Source organism: Aureobasidium pullulans, assembly GCF_000721785.1.
Source record: "Aureobasidium pullulans EXF-150 unplaced genomic scaffold scaffold_7, whole genome shotgun sequence".
NCBI classification, from domain to species: domain Eukaryota; kingdom Fungi; phylum Ascomycota; class Dothideomycetes; order Dothideales; family Saccotheciaceae; genus Aureobasidium; species Aureobasidium pullulans.
The window spans coordinates 370,395-386,675 of NW_021941027.1; the positions used below are offsets into that span (position 1 = coordinate 370,395).

At 50.0% G+C, this 16,281-nt stretch overlaps 7 protein-coding genes across 7 annotated transcripts; 4 read left to right on the forward strand and 3 right to left on the reverse strand.

Moving 5' to 3' along the window:
- Nucleotides 1–490: 490 nt before the first annotated feature.
- M438DRAFT_404818 (paxneb protein) lies at nt 491–1,767 on the forward strand (the record flags this gene model as incomplete). The annotated part of the gene is made up of 2 exons (XM_029909744.1): nt 491–955; nt 1,015–1,767. Exons 1-2 carry the CDS (start codon nt 515–517, stop codon nt 1,765–1,767), a joined length of 1,194 nt encoding a protein of 397 aa, XP_029761537.1. The 5' UTR covers nt 491–514.
- A 24-nt stretch (nt 1,768–1,791) lies between these two features.
- On the reverse strand, nt 1,792–2,108 carry M438DRAFT_271436 (uncharacterized protein; the record flags this gene model as incomplete). The annotated part of the gene is made up of 2 exons (XM_029900478.1): nt 1,792–2,000; nt 2,051–2,108. The coding sequence occupies 2 exons, from the start codon at nt 2,106–2,108 to the stop codon at nt 1,792–1,794; spliced, it is 267 nt and encodes an 88-aa protein (XP_029761538.1).
- A 213-nt stretch (nt 2,109–2,321) lies between these two features.
- M438DRAFT_364457 (uncharacterized protein) lies at nt 2,322–3,393 on the forward strand. The gene is made up of 2 exons (XM_029907723.1): nt 2,322–2,351; nt 2,538–3,393. Exon 2 carries the CDS (start codon nt 2,566–2,568, stop codon nt 3,091–3,093), a length of 528 nt encoding a protein of 175 aa, XP_029761539.1. The 5' UTR covers nt 2,322–2,351; nt 2,538–2,565; the 3' UTR covers nt 3,094–3,393.
- Nucleotides 3,394–3,916: 523 nt separating this feature from the next.
- M438DRAFT_373769 (FAD/NAD(P)-binding domain-containing protein) lies at nt 3,917–5,543 on the forward strand (the record flags this gene model as incomplete). The annotated part of the gene is made up of 8 exons (XM_029908450.1): nt 3,917–4,024; nt 4,074–4,199; nt 4,252–4,329; nt 4,377–4,574; nt 4,628–4,892; nt 4,946–5,137; nt 5,190–5,390; nt 5,446–5,543. 8 exons carry the CDS (start codon nt 3,917–3,919, stop codon nt 5,541–5,543), a joined length of 1,266 nt encoding a protein of 421 aa, XP_029761540.1.
- A 1,999-nt stretch (nt 5,544–7,542) lies between these two features.
- On the forward strand, nt 7,543–8,643 carry M438DRAFT_316833 (uncharacterized protein; the record flags this gene model as incomplete). Its single annotated transcript, XM_029902719.1, has 2 exons — nt 7,543–7,810; nt 7,895–8,643. Exons 1-2 carry the CDS (start codon nt 7,618–7,620, stop codon nt 8,641–8,643), a joined length of 942 nt encoding a protein of 313 aa, XP_029761541.1. The 5' UTR covers nt 7,543–7,617.
- Nucleotides 8,644–9,519: 876 nt separating this feature from the next.
- On the reverse strand, nt 9,520–10,640 carry M438DRAFT_316835 (SGNH hydrolase; the record flags this gene model as incomplete). Its single annotated transcript, XM_029902720.1, has 3 exons — nt 10,279–10,640; nt 9,984–10,218; nt 9,520–9,925 (listed from the first exon to the last, which is right to left on the reverse strand). Exons 1-3 carry the CDS (start codon nt 10,394–10,396, stop codon nt 9,520–9,522), a joined length of 759 nt encoding a protein of 252 aa, XP_029761542.1. The 5' UTR covers nt 10,397–10,640.
- Nucleotides 10,641–14,757: 4,117 nt separating this feature from the next.
- On the reverse strand, nt 14,758–15,972 carry M438DRAFT_404823 (uncharacterized protein; the record flags this gene model as incomplete). Its single annotated transcript, XM_029909745.1, has 1 exon — nt 14,758–15,972. One exon carries the CDS (start codon nt 15,970–15,972, stop codon nt 14,758–14,760), a length of 1,215 nt encoding a protein of 404 aa, XP_029761543.1.
- Between the last annotated feature and the right edge of the window lie 309 nt (nt 15,973–16,281).

Below are 16,281 nucleotides of genomic sequence, written 5' to 3' on the forward strand. Positions count from 1 at the left end.
TTAGCGACGCCGCGGGCTGCACCATCCGTCAGCCATACAGTTGCATCGCCTCCACCTGTGTCAGTCATTGAGACAGGGGACCTGAAAACTGACAGCGTGGCTCACGCCAGCAGTATGGGGAGTTCCGGGAATGGCGGTCTTGTGAGTAGGCTTGAATTAAAGCTTAACGTTGTTTCCCAAAGGAGGAGATCAACGAAGCAGCCACACCATCATCCGGCCTCAAGAATTTTCACAGACAAGTGGCGAAGCCTGCCAGAGGTGACAATTATGGGAAGCGTTCCTGGTACAGTATGAGTGTGCTTGCGGAGTATGGCACAGTAACAGCAGTCGTGATTTACGAGTTCGAAGGATCTCAGCCAGCAGCTGTCGTTGAAAGAAAAGTGACAGTACTGAGGAATAGAGAGGTGACGGAGCGATAAGAGATAAGCTCCGCATTTCCGGGCCGAGCGCAAAATCTCAAAGTCGTGGTTGTTCACAACATCAGATGCATCCGTAGAAAAGGCCCATCCACAACATGTCCTTCCGAAAGCGCAATATTGGTGTCCAGAGAGCCCCCGCCACATCGCCTTCAGGAGATGCCCCAGCAGAAACAAACAGCGCTCCTGCGCCGACAGCTTCAGGCATACGGCCATCACCCTTGACCGGACAATCTACGACGTCAACAGGAGCTTACTCGCTCGACAGCTTGCTAGGCGGTCATGCGGGATTGGCGCTTGGATCATCGCTATTGATTGAAGAGAGTGGAACTACGGACTTTGCGGGTGCTCTGTTGCGATATTATGCTGCCGAGGGAATCATCCAGAGCCACACTGTGCATCTCGTTGGTGCCGGTGAGCAATGGATCAAGGATCTACCAGGTCTGGTTGGAGACGCCGAGGCAGCAGAGGCTCAAAAACAAGCAAAGAGCGATGAGAAGAAGATGAAGATTGCGTGGAGATATGAGAGGCTAGGCCAGGTAGATGCCGACCGAGGCAGTAGAGGTGAACAACGATACATAGACCTTGTAGGACAAAGTATTCTGACTGCTTCGCAGTCGTTCCCCAACGTGGCCCCGCCCCTGTTCAGAATGTCGACCAGCAAGAGGAACAACAATCGTTGGCTTTCTGCCACACATTTGACCTCGCGAAGCGTCTTGTTGTGCCTGCCGAAGCAGACATCAACCACATCGCCATCTCCCCTCAATCGCCACTGCCTGCCATTCTGCAGAATCTTGCCCAGCGATTGAGCACTTCTCCACCTCACACGATACACCGACTAGTGATGCCTTCCCTCCTTTCTCCTGCTCTCTACCCCCCTTCAGCCGGTGCACCAGAACAATTGCTCCAGTTCATGCACTCACTGCGCTCGTTGCTTAGACAATACCCCAGCCGTCTCACTGCCATGATCACACTTCCGCTAGAGCTATATCACCGTTCTAGTGCTCTCGTCCGCTGGGCCGAAACTCTTTCAGACGGCGTGCTCGAACTGACTCCTTTCCCTCATCTGATGGACGCTGCAAACAGCTTGGCCGAGAGTGGTGGTGCAAGAGCAACAGACGAACAGCCACAGGGAATGCTAAAGCTGCACAAGCTACCTGTCACAACTGAACGTGGTGGTGGTGGAGCAGCTGCTGGTGTTGGTGACGATCTGGCCTTTACTGTGAGCAGACGAAGGTTCGTCATCAAGCCCTTCAGTCTGCCGCCAGCAGAAGGAGATACCGAGGCACAGCAGGGCAATGCTGAAGGAGGAGCACTAGGCAAGGCCACCAAGGTCGACATAGAGTTTTAAAGCATAAAAGATGTAGAATGGTTTTCAAGGCTCATCGTCCGAGTCGTTAGGTCCCCACTTGTCGTTGTGTAGCATGTCTTCCATTTCGATGGCCTCAGAACCCGCGGCTCCAGGATATGAGGGGAGGTTCCTTGCGTATGTTCGGCCGTACGCACCGTGCCTCGGGTTGATGGTGGTACCTCCAATTCGAGCTCGAACATTGTCGCCGAGGCAGCTGGATAGTGCAAACCAGACTACATCATATTAGGGAAGTCTGATCAAGGTTACGGCATGAATAGCCTACCTAACAGTGCAACGAGGGGTAGGAAAAAAACGAAGAACAGCAATACAAGGATGTTCATGCTGATCCTGGCAGAATGTTCTCAGTACCGAGTGTGGATCTTCAAAGATACAAGGTAGAGCGAACAGAATACTGGCGGTTGTTCAGCTCTCCAATGTCCGTGCAAGTCCGTCAAACCAATCAAACTCGTGTTGTGTCGAAACGGCGTCGCATTCTCCCAGGATTTACCTTTCTTCACCCTTTGCAAGGGAAAGAGCATCATGGGTTGAATAAACACTCCCGCCAATTTATCTTCTTCTTCAAGGTACGTCGGCAACAATCCCTCACTATCGCTGCAATCATCAGAACATGATTCTACACGTCCTGGCAATCATTAGAGGTCCTTGTGGTCCTATGACGAAGACCGATGCCATGCTCTTGTCTCCGAGACATGACTCCGTTCCCACCACGTGTTCCTCGGTTCGTTCATGTACTGACATTTTGCACGTAGACTTTGACGACCGTCTTGGTTCACCAACATGGCCGAAAACAACGTCCCCGAGCCCTTCCGCATTACTTTGACCAGCGGGAGATTCATGGTCTACGATGTCCAGACCATCGCACACATCCAGCGCAAGCACGGCATTGACGGCGCATCGCAAGCTCTTGAGCAATACAACCCTCTGGAATTGAGATCCGAGGACGCTGCATTGCTGGTCAACAAGGGTGCTGCCCACATTGTCAACGACGACTCCAGCAAGCCACCCAAATCGCCACAAAACGCTCCGAGGTCACCGAACGGCATGCCCAAGATCGCCACAGCCAGCGACAACACACAAGACAACTGGAACGACATCCCTGAAGACATGTTCGCCTCTCGTGGCAGAAGTAACAAGGCCAAGAAGCCTCGCGCACGCCTTGGAGTCTCGCCTGTGCCTTCTACTGCGCCAGGAAGCCGTACCGCTAGTGCCGCTGGCCTTCACACTGGTCCACCTCCCTTGAGGTCCACTGCTTCGCAACCGTTTCTACGCCCTCCTCCTCCGCCTTCACGACCGACTTATTCTTGAGCTTCTTTCGACTACAGACATTGCTCATCTCAATGCCAACATGGTCACGACCAAACATCATCATTTGATTGCGCTACCTATCTCTGGCTTGGATGCATCGGACCCGACATGGTCGCTCGGATACACAGGCTGTCTATTTGCTCAAGACATGCTGGGGATAGACTTTACGAAGCTTTCGTTACCCTACAATATTTTAATCTTAATACCAGCCCTCTCTTCATGATGGTCGTCAATCATTAGTGCATCAATTTGTGAGCGAACGCGCGATGCATGTTGGTCGCACTTCATCCACTACATGTCCATGTTTTTCAGTAGATTGCTCGCACCTAGATTTATATGCAAGCATCTTCGTGCAACACAAGCCCACACACTCCGCATTTGGCCAAGCTTAATATCGGATCTCCGAAAGCTTGAGCCGAGAACGGCACCTCGATATCCTATGCAAAGACACCAATCTTCTACATCTTATGCTCCTTTTCACAAACTGACTCTAATAAGTATGAAGGACGTTCGGCAAGCGGACTCTCAAGATCCGGACACAGAGTGGAATATTCTCACAGTGCTTCAAAAGAGAGCTGTGTTCAGGGTTTCTCGGGAGAGCGGGAGTGGCTTGTCGCCGAAGCCTAATCTATGAATGGATCATCTCGACGTCGATCACTTTCAATGTGCATGCTCGCGCATTTCGGTTGCACCTCAAACCCGAAGTCCGCTGTCATACCACGGCAATGTTACAAGTCACTATAGGCTACTATATAATGAGGGGGGCCTGGGATCAGCATGACTCTCTATCTTTCACGAAAACTCTTTCGATTGAAGAGACATTATGGCTGTCGACATGGAACAACAACCGCTGAGGGTTACAATCATCGGAGCTGGCATTGCTGGGCTGACTGCGGCGCTTGCACTCCGAAAACAGGGACATGTGGTTACGGTCAGTCCAAATTCTCATCGCTCAAGGACTATCACTCACGTCTGCCTAGGTGCTCGAAAGATCCCGATTCGCTGTCGAGACCGGTGCTGCCATGCATATGGCACCAAATGCCACAGCACTCTTGGAATGGATGGATATTCGCCCTAGTGAGGTCGGCGGAACTCTCTTGAGACAGGTGGGTGTATCAAATAGTCAACTGAGAATCGTAATACTGATTATTCTTGCAGATGCGTCGCTTCGACTCGAGTGGTAACCTCATCCACACAAAAGTATTCGGGCCGGAAGACAGAAGCCACTGGCAAACAGTAAGTCAGGTGCAGACAGACCCATCTCAGTAGACTGACAATCATAGGAATGGTACCTTGTACATCGCGTTGATCTTCACAACAAGTTGAAGTCTGAGTCGACATCAACATCCAGACCTGGTGTTCCTGTCAAGCTTCATTTGGCCTGCAAGGTCTCGGACATTGACATCTCCAACGCCAGTGTAACACTTGAAGACGGGCAGACGTTCGAAGGCGACGTCCTTCTGGGTGCAGATGGTCTCCACGTAAGCAAACGGCGTACACACTATCGGCAGTATACCACTAATTCTCACAATAGTCATTCACACGAAAGCTCATCTCTGGTGACATCAAACCATACGCCGTTGGTAAATCAGCCATGCGATGGCTGGTACCGAAAGAGACACTCTTGGCTGACCCAAGAACGGACCGTGTGTCTATCGAGACACCTGGTGCTTTTGTCGAATGGTCGGCTCCAGACCGTCGTCTGGTGGCATACCCATGCTCTGATGACAAAATCATGAACATGTGTGCTTTTGCTCCTTCATCGGAGTTCCAGGATCCAGATTCGATCGGCGAAGATGGTATCATGAAGCAACCTCAAGACCAGAGTTGATGACATACTAATGATTAGTAGCATACAATACTTCTGGAAACAGAGATCTGATGCTTCGTGCTTTCAAAGACTTCTGTCCCGCAGTCCATGCTGCTATGGAGAACTCTGGGGACAGTCTCAAGATCTGGGATATGTACGACATGAAGACTTTGCCTAAATGGTGTGATGGCCCTTCTGCTATCATCGGCGATGCTGCTCACCCTTTCCAACCATGTAAGACATTCTGTTTGTGTGTGCATGGAACTCAAAGCTAACACAATGAAAGACATGGGCCAGGGCGGCGCTATGGCTATTGAGGATGCAATCTCGGTCGCTGTACTCCTTCCTCTCGGAACCACTAAACAGCAGATTCCTGAACGCTTGCGCTTGTACGAGAAATGTCGCAAGGAGCGCAACGAACTTGTCTTGATGTATACCCGTATGAACGGCAGAGACGAAGGTGATGATTCTGTGAGGAGGATGACTGGTGAGTCTTCGGTTACTGTTATGAGACATAAGATGCCATGCTAACATTCAGGAAGCCAAGGATTTGGTCGACTGTATGACCATGTGCGTGATGCACAACGAACGAGCCTCGTCGATGGAAGCCTTGTCCAAAGCCGCAGCCATCGCTGTGTGAGTTCGATGATTGAACGCGTAATATTTACTCATTGCATGCTTTAGAAAGCCAGCGAAAAAGATGGGCTGTTTGCCTGTAGGTCCGGCCAATTCGAAAATTCTTTGTCACTAGTCATCCGTTCTTTTTACCAAATTCGTGGTTTGGTTGAAGAGTCTCACATTCAGTAAATCCCATGTCTAACCCAGATTCTATCGTCCAACACATCTCACTCACACTTGGCAACACTTCCAGTCAACCATGTCTAACCCATATCCCAATGAGTCCGCCAGCAGCATATACACACATCTCCGCACATTGAGCAACACGATTGGAGATCTGGGGGATCTTGTTTCCTCTCTGCAATTCTCAGCCAGCATTACTGAGTTCACAGACCCAACCATGCCTTCCTCGGGTCCACCAGGCTCTTTGCGCCGTCGCTTTCTCAGGATTATCAGCTTCGGGCGTTATAGCAGTCACAGCGCAGATGACACAGAGCCCCTGAACAAGACCTATGATACTGGCCGCAGACACAGCGCTCCACCAAACTTGAATATTGACACCAATCGACCCTCAACCCGCCGGAATGCTTCTGCGATTGTCCACAGCAGCCCTCAATCTTCCGACAGCGCTCAGACTACCATCCACCACGAGGTGTTCGAAACCGCAGTTCCCTTCATGGAAGCGTTCCGTAAGCAACATCCAGCCCACTACGCCATAGTCCCAGACTTCGACACAACCACCGAGACAGAGACGGAGGAAGAAAGAGAGCAAGAACCTAGGGACTCTTCTCCTCGTTCATTGACGCGCCTGCAAAACCGCCGCCACGACTTCGATGGAGTTGATCCAGCCCATGTAGGACACATCTATTGCGACAACTGCGGTGGATACTGGGAATACAACCATATCTACTGTCCACGCTGCGCAGGCAGAACTCTTCGTCACGACTACGGAACTGGGGGCCAAGAACCTGCTACTACCAACGATGCTGAGACAGGAGAAAGCACTTGGGACAACAATGCCGATGGCCCTATCACCGGCACAATTGAGGAGTCTTGGGCAACGACAACCACATCTGCAGCTGACACTTCTACTTCTTCGGAAGTTCACACCTCCTCAAGATCTTACCGCGAGCTAACTCCAGATGCAAGAGCGGAGCCCTCATCTGCTGCAGATCCATCTCTCCGCCATGTTCATCCGGTGATCGATATATGCTGCCGTGGCGTCCCCTATCTCGAGATGCCCACGCATTGCTGCTGCGCCCAACCCTGCACACACGACATAGCCCCTGCTGGTGTTCGTTTCTCCAAAGCTCGGGTGCGTGCTCAACCTTGCTGCACTTCGTGTCTTCCAATCACCGCTGCTGTTGTTTTTGGTGGCCCGGTTCCTGCTATGCCCGTGTGTAAGTGTGGGAAATCGGGAACACGTCATGCTTGTCTTCGCCTTTGGGGTGGTGAATGGGTGGAGCTCCATGAAGAAGGAGCTCGTGATAAGCACAAGGACGAGAGAAATGGCTTGCTCAGAGCGATCGGATGGTTGGGTAGGATGCTGAGCTGGTTTTGTTGCTGTTGAGTTGGGCGATAGTGCTGTTCTTTGCTTGTCATTTTGGTCTTGATTCTTTTATTCGCAGTCGACACCACTGAGCACCATTAGGGTACCTTTCATTAGACATAACTTTGATATCGGCTGTTAGAGACCCTCCTCACAAAGGTTTGCTGCTCCATTGTGTTCGGCTTCTATAGACTATTAGAGGAAAGGCAAGACTGACTGCCTTGAGAGCGTTCACGGCATTGAAAAACCATAGCGATTTCAGGCATCTTGCCTAGTATTCAAACGATCATCTCGTCTTTCTTTTTCTAATCTTGACAAATTCGTGTTCTGTGACAGTGAGAAGAAGAGCAGTCTCAAACGCTGAAGGAAGTTGTGAGTCGTGTGGCATAACTATGCACATCTGCACAAATCCTTATCGATAGCACAACGCCAAAGCCCTGGACTTTTTTCCAAACATGCCCAAGGCCCAACTTTGATCATCGCTCTTTCGCAAAAGGACGACCTTGACGTAATATCTGCTTTTGGACATACGCCAGACACCACAATCATGACTAGTCGCAAGCGCAATGAATTCCTGGACCACGAGCTCAGCGATGAGGAGGACGTCGGCTACAATTCAGAGGATCAGGAAGAAAGCCGTGGCGCGCGATCAATCAAGCGACGACGAGTGGATCAAGACTCTGACGACGACTCACAAGCCGACTTCGACGAGGAGGACGAGGAAGCTTTCGACAAGACGAGTGCTATCGCCGCAAAACCTGCACCTGCTGTCTCCAAAGGTCGCTTCGAACTAGACGACGAAGACGCCGATGATTTCGTACCAGAAGAAGACGATGAAGACGACAACGACAACCTCGAAGACGCAACGGATGCCACATCAACCAAAGAGAAGACCGTAAAGCCACTCACCCAAAAACAACTCCTCAAATCGCAAAAGGCAGCCAAGAAGACCGGCGTAATCTACATTTCCCGCATCCCTCCATTCATGAAGCCCGCGACTCTAAAACACTACCTCACACCCTACGGCGAAATCGGGCGCGTATTCCTGACCCCCGAAGACCCCGTGGCACAAAAACAGCGCGTCCGCAACGGCGGCAACAAGAAAAAGTCCTTCACAGACGGCTGGGTCGAATTCATCAACAAAAAAGACGCAAAAGCCGCCGCGGAGACATTGAACGGCAACATCATCGGTGGCAAAAAGGGAAACTTCTATCACGATGATATGTGGAATATGAAGTATTTGACGGGTTTTAAATGGAGTCATTTGACCGAGCAGATTGCGAATGAGAATGCGGAGCGTGCTGCTAGGTTGAGGGCTGAAGTTGCCAGAACGAGGAGGGAGAATAAGAGTTTCGTGGAGGATGTGGAGAGGAGTAAGATGTTGGAGGGTATGCGGGCGAAGAAGGCTGCTCAGGCGGATAGGGCTGGTGCCGCTCCTGCTAAGCCTGTAGGAAGAGTGAGGGAGTTGACGAGAGATTTCAAGCAGAATGAGGTCAAGAGTAAGAGGATCAAGGATTCGAGCAAGTCGGAACAGAGCGAGGATGTGCAAAGGGTGTTGAGCAAGATCTTTTAGTTTTCTTGTAGATCTTGTCTCAATCTTGAAAAACTTCAAGAGAGCATCATACACGTCTCGGCATGTATCTCTCGTCTCGCATCTCTGAATCTCCATCTCGTCTCGCCATCGTAGCCAGACATGCTATTTGGGGCTAACTCGACTCCCTGGCAGTAACAAGTGCCTCGATGCCAACCACAACTCCACCCACAACCCGAAACATCAAACCCCTACCACCACCACCCTCTCCCCCCATCCTCGAATCCCAACATCAAGACGATCACTCCGATAATCATATTTCCTCCCCGACTTGATCGACTCCCTCACCTCCTGTTTCAATTCCTTCCCCCGTACAACTCTGTATTTTCACAGTGAAATCGACAAAACACTTGATATCTTTGGCGTAATATTCTATGACGATTGGGTGGATGTCTTGATTGTGTTTATTGTAAGATAGCAGTATTGAACTGATTTTTGCTGGAGGATGTTCGGTGGGGGTGCACATTTTAGGGGGCCGGCTGTTTGGGATGGATGGTTGGGAGATGGGGTTGGAAGGAAATGATGAGGGGGTTTTTTTTGAAGAAGGATTTTATGGATTGGTTTGTGGAGGACAAAGGAGTATATGCGAGAACTCGACTGCATCTATGAAGAGATCGAGGGTGTGAGAGAGTCGTCGAAGAGCAGCTTGAGAAATGGGTTTGACTCAGTGACTCACCGGTCATGCCAAGCGAGGTACTGTTGTACTTGTACATACAACTTGCAACCGTCGAAGAACATAGGTAACACCCAAAAGAAGACAAGTCGGTTTCTACGGAAAGATCATGATGGCTAATGTTCTTGATAGGTCGTTGTTTCATACCACTATCATCCTCTACTCAACTGATATAACCCCCCCACTTACAAACAAGATCCCTCAATCGAAGCAGTAGCATTCTTGACATAATTGCTCAACAACGATCCACCACAAACCAGTCCCCTAACAAAAGCCTGAGCAACCAAATCCGCACCCTTGGGCGCCGTATGCGTATGATCATTAGGGAAATAGCTGTTGACAGTCGACACGGGCAAAGGCTTGTACGCAGCGAAAGAATAAGCGTTGTGATCGACATAATCCACCTTTGCATTTGTGGCGGCGGTCTTTGCTAGGGCGACGAAGCGGGGAGGGGTGGAGACGAAGACGCCGGATTCGTCGGGGTTGTTGGGGGTTTGGGAGGAGATTATTACGTGGGCGCCCTTTGCTACGTAGGATTTTGCTGCTTGCTCGAGGTAGTAGGGGAAGGTGTGGACGGTCTCGGTGACACCGCTGGACATGAACATCAGAAAGTTGTTCTTGAGTATGAGGACTGGAAAGGTTTCCTTACTTGTAGGTGTATTGGCAAGTCTCGGTGCCACTGCCGGGGCAATCGGAACGGCCATTGTCAGGTGAGCTGGCTCCATCGTTGTGACCGAACTCGATGACCACAAAGTCTCCCTTTGTAATGAGTTTGCCAACCTCGTCAAAACGACCTTCACGAGTAAAGCTGCGAGCAGAACGTCCAGCAAAGGCCTTGTTGACGACCGGGATCTTCATCGAGTAGTGCAAGTATTGGCCCCAGCCTGTGAAAAGTATATGTCAGTCTGATGCTTATATCATGAGAGCTAGAAAGATCTTCTTACCTTCTGTGCCTTTACCACCACCTCCAGGAGCTGTGGTCGAGTCTCCGGTCAAGTATACGGTCTGGCCAGCAACTTGACCCACGAGGGCAAGAGCCAGGGGAATGATTGTGCTGAGCATGTTGAATAAGTTGATGCTCTGGAAAGAAGTCGACTGGTCTGTTGTTTGTCAAAAGGAAGTTGATGCTTTCGAGTAGGTATACCAGCGACACCCTCTACCTTATATAAACCCTACATTTCTTCCTGTGTCACCAGTATACTCGGCTCCCTCGTGTTAATGAACGCCGAGATATCTCTAACATACTACCAAAGCATGCTCGCGAAACTTTACTAATATTTGCATTTCAGCATCCACCTACAGGACAGGCTGGTCAGCCAAGAAAGGCTACCCGGCTGTGCCTATTGACGGAATATCTTTAGCAACAGCATCTGGGCCGGCGGGTTTTCTTGTCTATGCTCAAGCGAGAACGGATGGTTTTGAGAAGACGTGCACGTTCGGGTAATATGAAACAGTGCCCCCGAGTATGATCGGCAAGAAGATGTAAGCGATTGGCAAGATGTCACCGAGGGGTAGAGTGCGGAGAATGTGGAGGCGATGGAGATCTGCCCGTCGGGTGTGGAGGATTTTCCATACCCTCTATCAAGCAGATTGATCATGACGGCCATCGCTGGATCTGTTTCCGAGCAAGAAATTTCGACTGTTGTTCGTGCAGGAGAGGAAGCGACGTTCGAGTTGGCGAGTGCCGGTGCTTCGTTGCAGGCAGGTCTAGCCTAAACTTTCTACCGCTCTCGACTTGGCTGGCTTCTTTTCCTTGTCCCCTGCGGTTTCATCTTTTGGCATATGCTTGTGCTTGACACTTTCAAACTGAGACATGTTTGCCCTGTGACCTTCAACTTACGCGATCGAGACCGGTAACAACAATAGAACGGGTCTTATTGCTTTATGTATAGTGAAGCTCCCGTTCGTTCAGTCCTCTCACCTCACGGCCGACCGCCTCACCAGTCATCGATGTCTAGCAAGGTCTTCATGATCTGAGAAGAGGATCCAACTCTCAAAGAAGGTTGAAGCCGTGAAGACGAAGCTGGTGATAAAGTCTGGTTCGTTTGGTTGAACTTGACAAGCAAACACATCTAACTTCTTTACAAATTTCTTCATCACGATTTGTGACAAAGAATGACTGGTTTGAACGATGGACTGAATGTTGGATGTTATACGTACTGGCTATCAAAACCAACCGCTGAGTATCCAAGCCGTCTCCATTATTTTTCGAGCCGCTGCTCGAACCTTTGTCGACAAATCTGGTCAAAGGTTGCTCATGTTTGTGCTTGCTACTAGCCCACAACTCTTGACCGCTGCCAACTTAGTCCAACGCAACATGTCTAAGAAGCTTCCAGATGCAGTAGAGCCTTTAAGAGCTTACATTCTTTGTAGTCAGAGGATATATATATCTGGCTCTAGCCGGCTTCTCCAAGTCCAGTCTTGCACTCATTCGGTGTGTTTATAAAGGCGTAAGAGCTGATGGATCTTCTTTTACGAATCTGGCCTGCACTCTTCCTTTCCAATCAACATCAGCCAACATACTATACATTATCGTGGTGTTGCGCAGACACTCTTCCTCATCATCCATCTGTTCTCTTCTTCTTCAAAGCGAGGACTTATCAATACCAGCGCCACCGACTACAAGGTATGCTCTCAAGATACATGATGCTCCTTTTCCTTCTCTTTCTCTTTCTCTTTCTCCTTCTTCTTCTTCTTCTTCTTTTCCTCCTCATGGTCGATGTTGACCAGTCACAGGGTTCAAGATGACTTGCACCGCATGCCTCGAGAAGCTCGGGTAAGGATTTTTTACCTCGATGATGGCCTGGAGAGCCGACGCACGCAGGCATTTCCCTGGTGATCTGGTGATGCATTTGTGGTTTGGAACTAAGGACTCGGTTGACCCAACCGACCAGAGCCAGACAGTTGGAAGCTCGGTCAACGATCTCCTTGCCGACCTTGCGGAGCTCGATCCTGACCCTCTTAAACCCCCTATACCCCAATCCTCGCGGCTAGCTGGCATGCTTCCAACCATCAACCTTTCAATCCTCTTCAACACGCAGCATACAACCACAATATTCCAGAATCGTGGCAGCATAACAGCAGATATCTCGCAGTCGGCCTGCGCTTTCACACCTACCTACAACTCCACTCTGCGCACGTCTCTCCAACTGTCTCTTTTCCCAACAACATCAATTCAAGACAACGTCTACCAGCAATGATCCTAACGCGCAACATCTGCCGCAGGGGCCCTAACTTCCACGTTACCTGCCATATAAAGCACCCCTCGTTTCTGAATTTTCTTTTGCGCAGGTCAATATCACATCAAGATCACTTGCACACTCCCACCGTCACCACAGCAACTAGACCCCTGTCTCGTATCAATGTCTCCTATACTAACACCCGCGAGCAAAAGAAATGAGAGCAAGTTCCGCCCCCGCCCATTTTTCGGGCGCCGGCAAGCGCGCCGCCGCCGCCGCACCCGAGGCCCCCGAGCCAAAGCACGGCAAGGTGGAGGTCGGTGTGAGTACTGTTGGTGAAAGGAGAAAGGTGTTCGATGCTGATATATGTCATGTAGGGCCTAACCCGCGAGGAGCGTCTGGAACAGGGTGGTGACTAACCTACACCCTCTGTACCCATGCTCTTACTACGAGGACCTAGGCAATGGCGTAAAGATCCTCGTTATGCGAGGCCCACATGCGTAAGCAACTCCCCTTTCCTATCCGCAACTGGTCCCTGCTTCCGTGTCCTTGTGTACTGATTGAAGCTATCGGCAATAGTCTCAAGCAGGCTTACGGAAAAATATCCATTGGCGTTCCCCCAGTTTAATGTAGCTCGACTACTAGTTACATACACCGACACATCTTTTGCGCGCCATTATCTCTGCGTTGACACCCTTGACACAGCTCCTAACTACAAGCAAGAGCAATATAAACAAAGAGGTATGTCTTGTCGTCATCGATCCCGTTCCTGAGTTTGTGTATTGACCCGCAACGTGATCAGTCAAAACGACTTCTCCTCTCGTTCACACAACAACATAAGACCGAAAACGGTACCTCGGGACCCAGCCGCAAGACCAAGGAGGTCTGATGGTAGAGTTCCAGGCTCTTCGACCTGAGACTCTTGTCTCCCTCCTCGTCCACTCGTCCTCGTATTAAGGCACCCCTATCACAACATCTTGCTTACTCTTTCACACCTTAAGTTGCAAAACATGCAGCGCATTAGGACCGGGAGTAGGGGCTCCGTGCGAGACGTGACCATCTCCGGCATAGATGCTATCCCGTCCCGTCTACTAGGTACAGATGCTATTCCGCCCCGTCTACTAGGTACAGAAGACATCCTACGCCCGGCTGTACGTCGCCGTAACTTAAATAACGGAGAAGAAAGCATCTCTATGTTCGAAATCCTGCAGTAACGCGAGGAGCACCTTACTCCCTCGGCCGTAGCAGCTACATAGCGGTCGAGGGAAGTTTAAGCTAGGCCTCTGCTAATTACTACTAGAGAACACGAAGGATGTAAGTCTTTCTCCTAGTTAGCCCTATCCTAGAGCTAAGCTAACTGTTTGCAGATAACCTAGATACTGTTAAAATTTAACAACAAAACTACGAAGAGATAATTTCGCGTGTCGTACCAGAAGATGAGCAAGCTAACAAGCTAACTAGCCGCTTAATCCGCGTAGCAGTTCGTGCTAGCAAGCTCCTAAAGATCACCAAGCGGAAGCGAGATAACTAGGTCGAAGGTAGCATCCATCACGAGGTGCCTATTTAAATGAGGTTTTGTCAAAGGTAGCATTCCCGGGCTCAATTTCTTTCTGCATACACTAGTATCTTGTCATAAGAAGCGATACTCGTCTTAATGTCCTACTTCGCATTGCAAGAGCTTCGACTTTATTAAGACCTTTGCTCGGCGCGCGCCTTTGCAACGCGAACTAGATTCCCTCCCCCCGTCTTGTCTAATCATTCACCAAAACACTGACGACATAGTTGTTCTCCCTCTGCACGCGATCTACCCCAAGGAATCTCATATATACTCCAGCAAAAGCCCTATAATGGTCGCTACAAGAGCATCAGCTCCCGCCGATGCGATGAGTACCTGTAGGATCACTAGTGGCATAGTCGGCAAGAATACCACCTTCACCGCCAGCCAAGTTAGCCAGCTTAAGAAGCATATTACGATATCCAAGGGCTCAAAGAAGACGCCTATCATCAGAATCCCTGCGGCCGAGGTCGTAAAGGCCAACAAGAAGGACCAGACCGGCAGAACCTCCCCCTCGCCTATCATTAAGATCCCTGCGACTAAGGTCATTAAAAGCCGACAAGAAAGCTTAGACTGCCGAAATGCTCCACTCTACTTCCCTTAAGAAGATCCGCTAGACTGCTAGGTATGATCGCTTTCAAGTGGGAGAGAAATTCCTCTCGTGCTACTGAACACGACTAGACCCAATTCTAGTTTGAGGGGTTGGTGACGCTGGGCGTACGCTCCCAGGAGATGACATAATTACCGTACTTCTTTGCCAACTGACGCTGAGTTCGTGGCAATGATATATAGACAGGCGTTCCATTTTCATCGATGTCGTCTACAACAGGTCTTGGTTTTGGCATTTCGGGAACCCTTGAAGGCGATATTGCTTCCTGCGTAGTCGGAGCCATGTCTTTGCGACATCGGACCCATTCCTCCAGATGTTTTCGAAGAATCGGGACCTCAACATCCAGGTTGCGTCGTTGTGGCCAATACTCGAGGTTCATCACTACGTCCGGGTTTCGCTCTGACGGCGGCAAGCGCTGGTATGAATCATCCAGTGTGATGATCTCGTATAGAGTGAAGATTACACCCTTGATGTCGTTTAGCTCCTCAGCCCACCCGAGCTGTCCAATCGAGCTCGCGCGATCGAAGTCGAACAGTTGAAGCTGATGGCCTTCTGACGCTTGCTCAAGACAGATGATATTCCTGGGTGCGATATCTTGATGAGCGACTCGCAGCTCTAGGTTCAAGAAGTCAACCACAGACGTCAACTGACATAGCCAATCGAGCTTAAATATCTGCTCGCGATCATCATGAATGGTGTGTGCAGATATGTATGGAACAGTGAGCCCCAGGATGTGCTGCGATGTCATGTCGTCAACAACAATGCGATCCAGAGGGACAAGATTAGGATGTCGAGGCAAAGAGTAGAGCATATTGATTTCCCACCACCTTCGCCCTCTAAACTGCATGATCGGCGCACTTTTGAACACCACTTTCTTGACAATGCCGTTCTCATCTTTGTAACTCGCGAGATCTACGCCAGGACCAAAACGATCCAGCTCCACCAGTTTGGACATTTCTATGGTCGGACATCCTTGAATACTGGGGGCGTCATGAAGACTCGGATAGAAAACGGCATATTCTGGATCCTCTTCGGGGTTGGATGAAGTCGAGACAAGAGAACCTTCCGCATCGACCCGGATCGTATGAACGCCAGGGTCGAGTTGATTCATGTAGCGTCTCAAAACATCAATTGCTGCGCATCCATCCTTCTCTTGATCTTCTATTTTCAAAAAGCTCGAAGGGCCAGAAATTGTGTAGTGACGTTGCTGGTCCCAGTCCATGACGAAGACCTCGTCGTCGAGATAATCGGTCATGCCTCCATCGGCCCAGAAACGGTAGTCGGGATCAATCATTGCAGGAAGACATACTCCGGAGGAAACTGATTGTAGTCGATGAGAGGAATGTGAACAGTACTTGTGGCAGATAGGTAAGATCTACTTATAGATTGGAGATGCGTAAGCTGCAACTTTCACGCGCGCGGCTAAACAACCAATCGTATTACTTTTGTCGGATTTGAATATTGGGCTGCCATGACTTTTTGATCCGTTCGGGTGGAGCCAAGAATTAATGTTTGTGTCTTTTTGAAGGTTCGGCTTTGACTATCTTAGTGGTCGGTCGTTTGACGTTCGTGTAGAGGCATCCGTCAACGTCGGGCGAAATGT